The sequence below is a fragment of the Symphalangus syndactylus genome, chromosome 12 (assembly GCF_028878055.3).
Source record: "Symphalangus syndactylus isolate Jambi chromosome 12, NHGRI_mSymSyn1-v2.1_pri, whole genome shotgun sequence".
Taxonomy (NCBI): Eukaryota; Metazoa; Chordata; class Mammalia; order Primates; family Hylobatidae; genus Symphalangus; species Symphalangus syndactylus.
Genome location: NC_072441.2, coordinates 24,390,364 through 24,404,783, shown reverse-complemented (window position 1 = coordinate 24,404,783; position 14,420 = coordinate 24,390,364). Strand labels below are relative to the sequence as shown.

The following is a 14,420-nucleotide window of genomic DNA, read 5'->3' as shown; positions in this document are numbered from 1 at the left end:
GTGCCACCACACCTGGCTAATTTTTATATTTTTGGTAGAGACAGGGTTTTGCCATATTGCCCAGGCTGGTCTTGAGCTCCTAACCTCAAGTGATTTGCCCACGTCGGCCTCCCAAAGTCCTGGGATTACAGGCATGAGCCACTGTGTCCAGCCTAGGATGTTTCTGAGAAGCCATTTTTTCTGTCTACCACACTGTGCAAGTAGTGGTCAAGAGCATAGCTCTGGAGTTTACCTGCCTGTGTTCACCATTTACAATTGGTGACCTTGGGCAAGTTAACTTCTATGGACTTTTCGTCATCAGTACAATGGGTTAATAAATGGTACATACTTTATAGAATTGTTAGATGAAGTGACTGAGTACATAGAAAATAGAACAATGGATGACACTCAGTATAGCATCAATAAATGTTACTTTAATTTTCAAAAGTCTGAAACTGTGCCAGACATGGTGGCTCACTCCCTTAGTCCCAGCACTTTGGAAGGCTGCAGTAGGCAGATTGCTTGAGCCCAGGAGTTTGAGACCACTCTGGGCAAAATGGTGAGACCCCATTGCTATTTTTACTTTTTAAAAAAGTCTGAAATTCAATCTACAACTCAAGGTCTTTAATCCAGCAAAGCCCACATTGAGAGTTTCTGAGTCTCCAACTACACCAGATTCACTGGCAGAAAAAATTCTTTTCCCCTCTGTTTAGAGTATATTGAAAGGCCAATATTTGCCATCTTTCCTTTGAATTCCTAACAAATAAGGGGACATTGACACCTCTTATTTAGGGAAGGAGATGAGAAGGGGCTGGAAAGTTCCTCCTGCCTCATCCATGGTTTCCTGGTTGTGGCTAACAGTGATAATGGCTCCAGTTACTGTTCACTCCTAGTAGTGGACATCAGTCCCATCTGGAGGGCTTTCTAAATGATTTTTTATTAACTTTCAGGAACTACTTCCTTCAGTAGCTCCAAGTCAGGAGTATCAGCCCTTTATAGTAATAGCTAATAGAATCCACTGTAGTTAGTGGCTTGTGGCATCTCTAAGTGGGTTTTTCTTCTGTCTCTCACCTCAGGTTCTTTAGTGACTTGAAAGCACAGTGGTTTTCCCTCAGGACCACCTCTAGAGGGTATCTCACAACAGAGCAACATGGTAGGTACCGCAAGCTCCTTTCAAAAGAATGAAATCTTTGCTCTTCTCAGTCACCAGCATTCGGACGTGTTTGAGACAGGCACAGATCCCGTGGATTCATGCATCACAGAGGGACTCCTCTAGGTTTGAACCAAAGCTCATCTAGAGAGGGCTAGCTGCATGAGCCACATAGGCATGATCTGTTGCCATTTCCTATTTCCACCTCATTTAAAAACTATTAATAGTCTTTATACAAGTCATAAATGATTATTCCAGAAGTACTCATAATGGGCTTATAAAAAGTTTTGCTTCCACAAGTAATTTTGGAAAAGGATAAGTTTGGGAGGCTTCTTGCATTATTAAGATCTGACCTTGCCTTACTGGTTACCTAGCTTCTACATCCCTGGACATAAAACTTAAAGGACTCAGAAAGTTAGTTTACAAGGCCAACATTTAACATTCTAAGTTTAGAGGAGAAAGGAACTTTATTTGGCTTTTTAATGATGAAGGTGAACGATTGTGACAGTCTCAGCCATTGTAAATGTAGACACCAAAATAGAACTTGTCTTAAGGGACCTACGACTTCAACGTATGAAATATGCTTTTCCTTAATTTTCTGAAAAGTCTTGGCTCTAGCTGATGCTGAGAAATTGGTTTCTAGAAAGACCATATCTCAAGTAAAAATTATATACAATTACAACTCAGAACATATTAGTTAAAAATAGCATACAGTATTTCATGCTTTCATATAACTATGGAAGTTCAAAGAGTGTTTCTAGAGGCAAAACTGACTCATGAAAACAGCAAACAGAGCCATAGATTCAATTTTTAGGGGGAAACTTTTTTTTCCAAAAAAGTAGCAAATATTAATTTTCTTTCATAATGTGGGCAATGTCAATATTGAAGCTATATTGTGGCTTGTAGAAGCAACATTAGATATACATAGAGCCTATATTTACTTAGTCCCTATGATTATTAGAACACTTGACATATCAAGAATAAAGGTATTATCAATAGTGCTCCTCTCCATGAATCAAAAGTGTAATGACAAAGTATTTTAAGGTTAATTGCTATGCATCAAGTTTTAGGCTTTGAATAATTTGCTACCTTAGCAACTGATAAATTTATACGCATCAAGAGAAGTGATTTATCCTATAGCCATTAGAAGTTAAGAGAGAGGAGGAGTGAGGGAAGAAGAGAGAAAGAGGGAGAGAGAAAGAAAAGGACACTGACAGCTGAATATGATGCTTCCATGAATGGCCGTACTTAGCTCACAAAACAGTTAAGTGTAAAATCTGTAAAAGATGAACAGAAGGATTCTCCTTTATTTAGAAACAGAAAATTTAAGGCAGAGACACAAGTAAAAATTCTGCAACCGACTAAAGTCTTCTAAAAATTTAACAAAAATTTTATGCATAGAAAGGAATTTCAGTTTCATTAATTTTTTTAAAAAAATATTACAACGGAAATCACTTGGTTGCATTTGTACAAAAATTTATTAATAATGCATGAGAGCAACAAAGAGACTAGTGCAACCCAAAGAAATGGACTCCGGGATCACAGATCTCTTAGTGGCAATATAATGAAATGTAATGTTCTAGCAAAATAAATACACATTGTTTGCCTTTGGACTTGCATCATTCTTTTAGGTCATTCTAAAAGTTTGTTTAGTAGCATATATATATAATTATAATATATAATATATATTATAATATATCTGTTCTTTTTTAGATAATTTGAACGTAAGTGCTAAAACTGTGTTTGGTTTTGGTTACTTTATATGTTTTAACTTTTATTAATTGCTTAGTATTTCTATTGTTTAACAATTAAGCGTGTCTGGGATGTCTGTCTATTGTGACTGAAAGTACATTGCACCCTGTTGATTTCTTAGTGAAATTCTTGACTTTTCTTTTACTTGCTTGTCATATGTTCTTTTAAAAGTCCATAATCATATTCATTCACTTACAATCCTTTTGGATTTCTGGACTCTTAGGAAAAAATAAAATAAATATTTACCATTTATTTTATTTTATAAATCCTGTAAAGCCTGTATTTAATATGGGACCCCAACTTGTGGTGAATATTTGAATTGCTAAGCTTTGTACAGTTTACTGATCCAGTCAGCGTCCCTCATGGCTTTTCCTCTCAGCTTCACAAATCACATGAAATAGTAAAAATGATTAAAAACAGGAGTGGGAACTGTAGGAGGCTGTGGATCCTTCTTTTTAGCTATTCTTAAAATAGTATTGATAATCAGGTTTCTGATTATAATTCCTGAAGGCTCCCTCAAAGCCCCTCTGGTTGTATAATTTTTTGACACTATCTGCACTATTTTAAAATCACAAATTGAAAAGTGAAGAATTCAGTGAAACTTTCTTTAACCAATTCTGCTAAAATAAGGTTTTTGAAGTGAAAAATTGTTTGTTGTAAGCTATATTCAGTCAAACTGATTCTCATAGGTTTAATATGGTTTTATTCAATGGCTAATGCATCATTATATGGTCAGAATATGCTAGAACATTTCTTAGAGGTGGCTCAGTTTGTCAGAAAGGCTGGGGGCAAGTGCCAGAAGACACTACAGTTGTGAATTCTTGATATGTTGACGAACAAAGTGGCTCTTAAGGCAAGGCTGTGCATAGGTGGCGTAGAGTAGAATGAAAGGGGTGGGTGAATCATATTTAGTCTTGATAGTTCTATAATTACCTAAAATTTTACAGTGCTGATATTTTCACTCATTACCTATGTGTTTTTAAAAAGGCATAGGTTAAAGAAAAAGGACACTGTAGTTGTACACATCTGAGACTGACAGTGTATTTAAAGGAGGATGATTACGCCACCCAGAGTAAAAGCATTGAGACTGCCTGTGGCTGATGAATGAAGGGGCAGCAGTTCACATTCAGCAGAACCAGCAAAGATTTAGAAGTAAAAGTCATTCTCGATTTCTCTTTGTCTCTTTGGCCACTCTCATTTTATGGCCCAGAGATGAACACCTTCAGGGAACTGAAGCCACCTCAGCTAATGCCACCACCCCAGCGGAAGCTACTCCAGTTAGTGCAAATCATACAAAACTCGAACATATCATGGGTCTTTTTTTTTTTTCAATGTAGGAATAAGCAAAGGTTCCCAAGTCTAGGTACTCCATTAAGTTAGTCATTCTGAGTCAAGGTAGAAACATTCGTTGACAGAGAGGACAAAGGGAACATGTGATTTTTTTTTTTTCTCTTTCAACAGAGAACTCAGTATACCTCAATGAACAAAGAAAGACAAACAAATATGACTTTTCTTTAATCATTTTAATGTTTAATTCCACACTAGAGAGATTGCTTGTTTTCTATTAATGAATGTCCTCAGGGGTTAAATGATAGTCCCTTTTAATGGAAATGTGGTTTGTGCATGGCGATGGGTTTATTCAACACGATTTTTAAATATAGGAAGCCGTTTTCCTTTCCGCTGTACTTAGAATCAGACACTTAGACCATGTATAACTATTCTATTTATATTGTAAAGCTAATGAATAATTAAATAAATGCATAGGCCAAGCACGGTGGCTCACGCCTGTAATCCCAGTGCTTTGGCAGGCCGAGGCGGGTGGATGACCTGAAGTCTGGAGTTCGGGACCAGCCTGCCCAACATGGTGAAACCCCGTCTCTACTAAAATACAAAAATTAGCTGGGTGTGGTGGCAGATGCCTGTAGTCCCAGCTACTCAGGAGGCTAAGGTGAGAGAATTGCTTGAACCCGGGAGGCAGAGGTTGCAGTGAGCCGAGATCACATCACTGCACTCCAGCCTGGGCGACAAGAGCCAGACTCCGTCTCAAAAAACAAAAAAACAAAAAAACAAAACAAAAAAAACCATGCATATACGTGTACTTTGGTACCTTATTCAGTAATCCTAAACTACTATTACTTACGCTTTACCTCTGGATTTATTGGTTATTCTTTTTAGTAATTATGTAAGATCTTATTGATAAACTAATTTTAAGTGCTTTCATATTTTGATTAAAAAAGTTTAGGTTCCAAAGTACACATCTATGCATTTATTTAATTGTTCATTAGCTTTACATTGATACTTTTTAATGACCTCACTTTTTCACATTTATGCCCCAGTGAAAGTTTCCCGAAGAATTAATGGTAATTTATTTGCTTTCATAAGCTGAAATTCATGTCTCCTTTCTATTATAATGTCTAGATAACGACATTTTTCAATTGGCTAAAGCATGCTACCATACCTTTTAAAAAAAAGCTTGGTCTAAGTCGTCACACCTGTAGGAATACTATTTGTTGGAGATTGTGAAGACTACATTTCATTTCTACCAATGTTTCTGAATAGATCTTGGACTTTTTACTCCAACATTAAGACAATGAACTGAAAGGTGAAAACTTATTTTTTATTAAAGAAAGAACTCATCTTACTGTTAATGTCCTCAAACAACCTAGTGGCATCCTGAACCTCAAATTGCAATATGACTAAGATGCAGCTGAAGTAATCAGTTATGTTTATAAAATAATTTATGCTTGAAATTTATTTTTAAAAATCATTTTATATATAAAATAAAATCTGTTTCAGCCTCTTCCTAAATTTAGTCTGAAGTACAAAAGCAATTTGATCTCTATCCCTTGCTCCTGAATTTTATTTTCACATAATGCATAAATTTTTTCAAATTACTTTGCCTTACATAATCACTGGAAGTAGAATTAAGGATGTGACACATATATAAATTATATTACTTACAAAATGAATTTAGAAACATATACAATAAATTGTACTTGTCTAGTAGCTGCACAAAGTTTAGGAAATGTGCTAAAAGTAGTTTAATATTTATGTAGTAAATATACATCTTGTGCTATATGGAGTTTTAAATAAATATGTTTGCTATTCTCATTTTTTATATCCATGGAGAAAACCTGACAGGAAATAGGCATATGGTGTGTACCTTTTTTATAAGTTAAAAGCATATCTTTAGCAAGCTTTTGTTTATGGATCACCCAGTGTCATGAAGTTGAGCAAAACTGGGACATTATTCTTGTGCATTTTTGAACTTGCCATTGCCCCGCGTGCCTCTGAGTATTGTTATCCTTGGATAAAACTATTAAATAAAAGCTTCAATTCCGCATGTCTAAGGGTCCTTCTTTTCTTCATATTAATCATGTAAAAACTTTTATTTGATGTAATATCCATATCCACACAAAAACGATGGAATGAAAAGAGGAGGAACTTAAGTCCTGTTGCAGGCTGTTTGGGCATCTGGAGGCAGTAATTTAAATGTAACGTAAATAATTTATCGTAATTTATTCTGAAATTCTAGGACATTTATTTAGAGTTTATTGGTGATAACAATTTACATTTTCTATGCTCCTAATATTCTTTCAATGGCTTGGAATTTTACTTGTACCATAGGCAGATTAAGGCATTTTAAAAAAACCATGAATTTGTATTTTTCTATCCTTTCTATGGCTACATTTAGATGGCCCGACTTAGTGGAAATATGAATGGGCTCTCTGGCATCTGTTGAGCTTAGACACTTATGACTATTCTCTACGTAAATGGTGGACCGTGGAGGATAACTGATTCTCTGGCCCCAATGCCCCAGTATGTGTATTTGCTGCTGTCAGGTCCTTTGAGGATGTGCTGAATCCATAAAACAGCTTTCATTTTGATACTATGAGTAGATAATTGTTCACGGGACTGTTCAGTGCAACACCTTTACACCATATAGGGAAAGGGGCTATGAGTCTTCTTTAATCTCATTAAGATCCAGGAGCTTAGTTCTTCTTCCCTCAGACGGAGCAAGGAAGAATATGAATCCCTGAATGATGAGTTTTGTGAATGCATCATTAAAAATTCTCGTTTGCAGGGTGCTGGGTTGCCTTATAAAATATTACAACAGCATGGCATCAGTTATCTATTAATGCAGTTTCCTCTTTCTGACAACATCCTGTGGAAATTATACTGGTAAATTCCTTAAATTTTGCAATCAGAAATTATTATTTTATGAGTGCTTACATACAAGCAAAGAATATTGTGGCTTGCTCCACTGGCAGAATCACCACTGTAATGATACCTTAGTCCACAAGTTATACAATAGCTTAGCAATCTTCTCTGTACAGTATGCTCCTAATTATCTAGGTTCAATAGAGAATACATGCTGACTCCCAAAGACTTGTTGAAGCAAATATCTAGACTATGACTAATTAGAGGGCTCTGTAATACTCTCAATATTAGAATATCATATTAGTCTCAACTCTACAGGGTATAAATTTGTCATGTGGCTCTTCTGCTAAGTGACATTTGCAGATAGAGGCATGTATTATAATGCTTATTAAGAAAAGCATTTGGCGTCAGCTCAGTTTTGTTTCAAATCTTGTCTGCCACAGATCAGCTAAATGACCTTGGGCAAGTTAATTAACCCCTCTGGGCCTCAATGAAATGGGGAATAAAAATACTACTCAACTAACAGAAATTGTTATGAAGATCACATAAATTCATAAATTCATATATATAAAGAGCCTTATACAGTGCCCAGCATTTTGTATATACTCAATAAAAGGCTATTATTTTTATTGCTTTACTATCAGATTTGTTGGCTCAAAATCTTTCATCTCTGCAGTATCTTGACAGTTTGACAGCAATGTTTCTTTATTGTAATAAAACAGATCATGGCTATTATACACTTCATTGAGAGGACAGAGGCAACTAATTTCCATCCAGTGTTCTACTGCTTTCTCTTTCCAAGTATGTAAAAGCAGTTTCTGCTTGACAGTGAACACTGAAATAACGAGTTCAATGGTGAATGAACTGGTGTTTTTCACTACTAAAAATCGTTTTGACAATATCAACTGCAGGGCTAATTGTGCTCTATCCCTTTAACTGGAGGAGACAATATTTGATCAAGACTATCTTGGATCTTGAAGGGGAGTTAAGTTTGCTAGATGAGATGCTGTTCTAAATGCTCAAAGTCTGGTAAAAATATTCCCTCATATTTGGCTTAATCCTGATTCCTCCATAAAGCCTCCCAGTTAACTTTTGGGCTGCCCTAAGTGTTTTTCTGCAATAATCTCACACTACCCCAGAACATAGATCAGAACGTCTGCCAGACTGAACAATATAGCTCACTTTTGCCTCAGTTGTGGCTCTCAGCTTTTGAGATGACTGTTTCAGTCTTTCCCTGGCTGACTGTAATCGTTTTGGATGCTGTCTCACATTGGTCCTTGACATTTCTCTGAAACTAATTTCCATCAACAATAATGAAGAGAACGGAACAAGTGTATTAATTAACTTCAGTACAGAAAGTCCTCAGTACCTGTAAGACATTCAGATGTTCTTGGATACTTAGAATTTTGAGCAGCAAAACATTCAAACATCCATGAGCAGTAAGGAAAATAATATAGTGTATTTCTGAGAATATTCCTAATCAATGACTTATTTATTTGAGAGTATGTATCATATTAAAGTTTAAACTTTTGCATGACTAGACTCCTTATAAGTCTACCTCAGACTCAGGCAGTATTTGTTGATCTTAAACATTTGTTTAACTTGGTTCCTCTTACTTCTAGCTGTAAATCAGCCATTTCATGAAAAACCAATCTGTTTTTCAACATTTTCATTTTCTTACTGTTTAATATTTTTAGGTAGTTTCAGGCACTGGGTTCTACCCTAAATTTTATGCAACACTTTCAGAATAGGGCACTAGAGCTAAAAAAAACACAGCTGAATTTCCAATAGATTAATCTCTTTCCTTGTGAGTGGACTAAATTCTTATGTAAATTGTCAGTCAGTATCTTTAGATCCTCTGAACAGTTAACCAAAGTGTCCCCATATGTTTGGCATGCCACCAAAACTGGTCAATAAATGAAAGGCAGTATTGAGATTCTTCTGTAGATTTGGAACTCCTAGTTGCTCCCACCAATTTTATAATAATAGAGATTTACTTTTCAGATTATGAATGATTTTAGAGTGTAATCAGCCAAAGAAAAGTGCTTCTGAGGGGAAATCTTTCAATGGACACATTATATAATTCAAGTGCTTTATCTGTTATATTTAACCAAAAGAGCAAATTATAAGATCATAGACATAGTTCAGTCTCACTAGAGTCATCAAAATGTTACAAATGAGAAATTAAATGAATAGCTATGAAGTGTTCATATTCATCACAGTGGAAGAATTGCAGGCAATGATTTGAAAGCCTGAGATCTAGTCTCTTTCAGTTGAAAAGAGCAGAAATGCAACAGTATTTTGACATTTTGACTATTTTAACAATCTATTCATCCTTTTTTTTTTTTTTTTTTTTTTTGAGATGGAGTCTCGCTCTGTCACCCAGGCTGGAGTGCAGTGGCGCAATCTCGGCTCACTGCAAGCTCTGCCTCCCGGGTTCACGCCATTCTCCTGCCTCAGCCTCCCGAGTAGCTGGGACTACAGGCGCCCGCCACCACGCCCGGCCGATTTTTTGTATTTTTTAGTAGAGACGGGGTTTCACCGTGGTCTCGATCTCCTGACCTCGTGATCCGTCCCCCTCGGCCTCCCAAAGTGCTGGGATTACAAGCGTGAGCCACTGTGCCCGGCCTCATCCTTAATTAAAAAATTTTTTTTACCCTGTCCCTTCCAAAAATATAGTGAAAAGATTTATATGCTGGTGAGAAAGAACAGAAAAATATGTCTTGAATTTCAACTCTCTTAAGTATCATAAGGTTATTGACTTTTCATTGAAAGAATTTATGAAAGAGATGTAAAATGAAAGACAAAAAGAGTCAAGATAAACAAGACATAACGATTTGAGGTTTTAAAAAATGCCATCATGTTTCTGATAATTTTGAACTTTTATGCTTCTTTAAGATGTATTAATAATTTATTAAAATGAAGTAAACAGTTGGACTGACTAAGCCATGAATATTTTAATTGTAATAAATCAATGGTATCCTCAACATCATTTCAAAATGGAAATATGATAGTTACTTATGAACAGATGTTTCCAACTGGCATTCCCCTAATTCTAGGATTGCCTCATATACATTCCTTTTACATGAGCAGCTGCTCCAGCCTGTTGACCAAAAGAGCTCCCATCCTTGGCCACTGGAGATTTTCCTCTGGTCTCTTCATTCCTAATGTATATAATCATGTGAACAATTCTTCCTTTTGGACCAACCTCTTCTCCTGACCTTCCCCAAAACGGAAAGGAAGAAGGGTAGGAAGAGTGGAGGAAGACGAGGAAAATGTGGTGTTAAAGGCTCTGTTTCAGGCTACAGAAAGCTCCCGAGCAATGGCATCCCAGGTTTTCCAGAAGTAGGTCTCATAATCAGAAGTTAATCTGTAGGTTTTTATAATTGTGATGAGTTGAGAGGGTGTGGACCAGGTTGTGACTCAAAGGTAAGTACAGAGCCTGTGGAGGTTTTATTCATATTTAATTTTTGTCCTTCTTCATCATCCTACAGTTTTATGGGGTCACTTAATGCAATTTGATGAGGTCAAAAGTAGATAGCTTCAATTATCATTGAATAATTATTAATTGATTCAAAGCTGAGAGTATTAAACACTGATAGTAGCAGGGCAGGTTCTATAGCTCCAGGTAAACATTTAAAAAATAAAAAACCAGATGGTTCACACTGGCATCAGGCAGGTCACATGTGAGCATGGGCAACATCTTGAATGTCCAGGAAATGGTTGAGGTTAGAGTTGGCGTGCCTTAATTCCATAGTTTGACAAGCAGGGGTAAGTATGAGAGGAGGACCTAATTCTTCTGCTAATGCTAACTGATTTTCTCATAGAAAATTTGTTTTCTGTGGTTTCTCAATTCTACAGTTCTATTAGCAAAATTCTTTTTTTTTATTATTATACTTCAGGTTTTAGGGTACATTGAGCAAAATTCTTTACATGCTTGATGAATTGAAGAGATGGCAATCAGCTTGCCTTTGCATTGAATTACTATGTAATCATTCTGCTACTGTGAGAAAACAGTTTCCTAAATAAATGACTTACAAGTTAACCTTTGGAAACAACTTGTTAGAAACTGTTTATATACCTTTCTTTACAAATATAGACAACTGTGGAGCAAAAACAAAAACAAAACACAAAGCCTCCCCACAAAAATATAAAAAAACTCTACCTTTTAAATAGAATGTTTAGAGACTTTTCCCTTTATTCTTAGTATGTGTCAAGCGCTGCAGTAAATTCTCTTATCCCTGTGCTGAAAAAGTTTCTAATTGGCTTCAGAGTTAGCTAGCTCATGAAAACACAGCAAAAACACTTGAATTTTTTTCTAATCTTTGTTACTGTAGGAGATAGTATTTTTCTAAGTAATATTGTCAACAAGATATTCATTTCTTACCTTGTCAGAAGGTTTGAATGGATTTCCTTGTCCACTGATTCCACCACTGATACTAAATCCAAGGCCAGGGTTCTTTTCTATTCTCACACAAAACTATGTAAAAAAGATATAAAAAGGTAAGTACATAGTTATCAAAGCTAAATATTTTCAAATAACTGTATTTCAGTAGAAAAGATTCACATTTCACTTGATTTCTTAGGGTTAGCCTATGTTGACTTGATACACAAAAGACAATATAAACTTTGACAAAATGTTTAATGTTTCAATATGCATCAGTTATGATGGAAACTAGCTTGAAATTACCTGGGCAAGAAGATATTAGCAAGTACTTATCTGTTACCATGTACAAGACTAAATTTTGATTAGCCATTTTTAAAAGTTAAAAGTCTTATAAACACTTAAAATACTATGCATTATCCTAGCTATCAACCATAAATGCACTTGTATTCAGGTTGATTAGACAGGACTGTCTGAATAAGTGAAACAAAACGTTAAAATGTAGAGTGAAAGAAAATATGCCTATTTAAATAAATTGTGCCTGCTTTGTAGTAGGCACAATAATTCATCTCCTTGTTAGATAATTCTTTGTTTAGGAATATTAGATCTTTTAGTTTGAGAAAGTAGCCACAGCTTGTGTGAGGGTAAAAAAAACGAAAAACGAAATGCCCAGTGAAGAGTTTCAAGTCTAGCAGCAGCTCCTGGAGTAGGAGTTAGGAACCTTAGAAGAAAGGGGAGAATGGTGTGATGAGGTCTAGTTAAAGAAAGAGGTCAACAGTATGGAGACATTGCTAGGGAAAGAGAATAGCCAATATGCAACGCCAGGGCAAACATTCTAATGTTCTGTGTTATGTTACCTCCCCAACATCCCAAATCATCAATGAAAGTCTATTAAACATGACTTTTGTTTTATAGTAGTATGGGGGAATGATGGCATTAGGAGTAGGGTCCGCCTTGGAATAAGGCTGTAGTAAAAATGATAGCAACAATAGAAGTTGATAAAAAGAGGGTAGATCAAGAACTCAGCAGAAATGACATCAGTGCCAGGGATGACCTAGAGAAACTCTAACAAACCTAAGAATTCCTGGAGACCCTGAGCAGGAGATGTGTGTGTGGGCTATGGTAAAAATGTTAGTTCTCCAGGTAAAGTGGGACAGGGTGATCCCAGATAATTGAAAGATTTCAGACCAAGGGGCATTATACATTGGTTACATAAAGAAAAAACACTTTGTAACTTTTTATTTATTTATTTATTTATTTATTTATTTATTTATTTATTTATTTTAGTGACAAGGTCTTACTCTGTCACCCAGGCTGTAGTGCAGTGCTGCAATCAGTTCACTTGAACTCCTGGGCTCAAAGTATCCTCCTGCCTCAGCCTCCCAATAGCTAAGACTTACAGGTGTATGCCACCATGCCTGAATAATTTTAGTTTGTTTCTTTTTCTAGAGATAGAGTCTTGCTGTGTTGCCCAGGCTAGTCTCGAACTCCTGTCCTCAAGTGATTCTCCCACCTTGGCCTCCCAAAGCACTGGGATCACAGGTGTGAGCCACTGTGCCCAACTCTTTTACAACTTTTAAGTACAGAGTAAGTATTAGGTGAACCAAGTGTTACCAAAGGTTAGCAGGCAAAAGATTAATAAAGAGTTAAGAAAAAAACATGAGATGACACACTTTGGCATATATTTTGTATTTACACAGCTACATACTGGAAAAGTCCTTAAACATGATTGTAAACATTTGCTTTCTTAAGTAGCCCATTTTTACCCCCAGAATTCTTGCTTAGCCTGTTAATTTGCTTATGGCAAATGTAAATGCCCAAAACACTCTTCACATTTTTATTGTGAGCTTTCAATCCCTACCTCTTAGTTCAAGGCAAACTGAGTCCTATTTCTGACTTAATTAGCACATATTGTCACTGGAACCTGGATCAATTAGGTTTGTCTGTTTAATAATCCTATACTTAATTCACTGTCATATTTCATAATAGAAAATATAATGTTTAAATATTAGATAGTTTACTGGCAACACAAAGATGAAAAACTATGCACTAATGTGATTTTTATGTAGTCATTAATGAATAGTTTCTAAATTATGAGTAAATGTACTATAAGTACTGTCCCTTATTTTATTTTAAAGATGTTTAATTACAACTTTTCATTCAATTGAGCTAGATTTGTTAAAACTAGTTATCATAGGTAGTAGAATTTACAGTTTATAATACTTTGTATTTTTATATTGATCCTAGTTTATGAATATAAACTTATAATAGCCTGATGTAGCTGAAAGAAATATCTTAGCTTTATTCAGTATGCTAGTTGATCTCTTTGTTATTATTTATTAATTAGAAAATGAGAAGAAAGCAACCAATATGATGAAAACATTTTTCTTTTGTGTTTTTCAATGCATTTGCAATTACATTATTTAAAATTGGGGTTATATCTTTCTAATGTGAACATTTCATATTGCCACAACATAATATCCGGAAGGTATATGCACTTCTGGCTTTCTCCAGGCCAGTATAAAACTCAAAGGAAACAAATGTAACAGGTTTAATTTACAAAGTAAATTGCTGAGAGTAGTTTCCAGTTGTTCTCTTTCAAGGTAGTGACTGTATCTATTTTATATTATTGTAAATCCGGAAGGCACTAAAAATCCAAGAGAAACAAATTTCACATGTGCCAAGTGTATGAAGAACTGCCTTAATATTTTTTAATAGTAGAAATAATGATGACACTGTAGTTTTACAAATGTGACAAACAAACATAAATTCTGATCTGAGGCTAGACTGCTCTTGGGCATGCTAAGATATGGCTAATAGGTTGTATTGTGACTACTGGGTCTCATAAAGCATGTCAGAGAGAGTATTCCTCTCACATGTAAGTAGTTCCACCTGCCTGCTAAGGCCCAAAGAAGCCATAAAATGTAAGAGGACAGAATACCTTCCATCCAGGAAGCAGTGTGAAACTAAAGAGGATCAGCAAAGAGGAAATGC

At 35.6% G+C, this 14,420-nt stretch overlaps 1 protein-coding gene across 3 annotated transcripts in view; it reads right to left on the bottom strand.

Moving 5' to 3' along the window:
* LRRC7 (leucine rich repeat containing 7) overlaps nucleotides 1-14,420 on the bottom strand; it is a 643,523-nt gene that overhangs the window by 35,386 nt on the left and 593,717 nt on the right. For all 3 annotated transcript variants that reach the window (XM_063625216.1, XM_063625217.1, XM_063625218.1), the window contains one exon: nucleotides 11,430-11,522. In XM_063625216.1, the coding sequence (XP_063481286.1) occupies nucleotides 11,430-11,522 (93 nt within the window). The remainder of the gene's footprint in view (nucleotides 1-11,429; nucleotides 11,523-14,420) is intronic.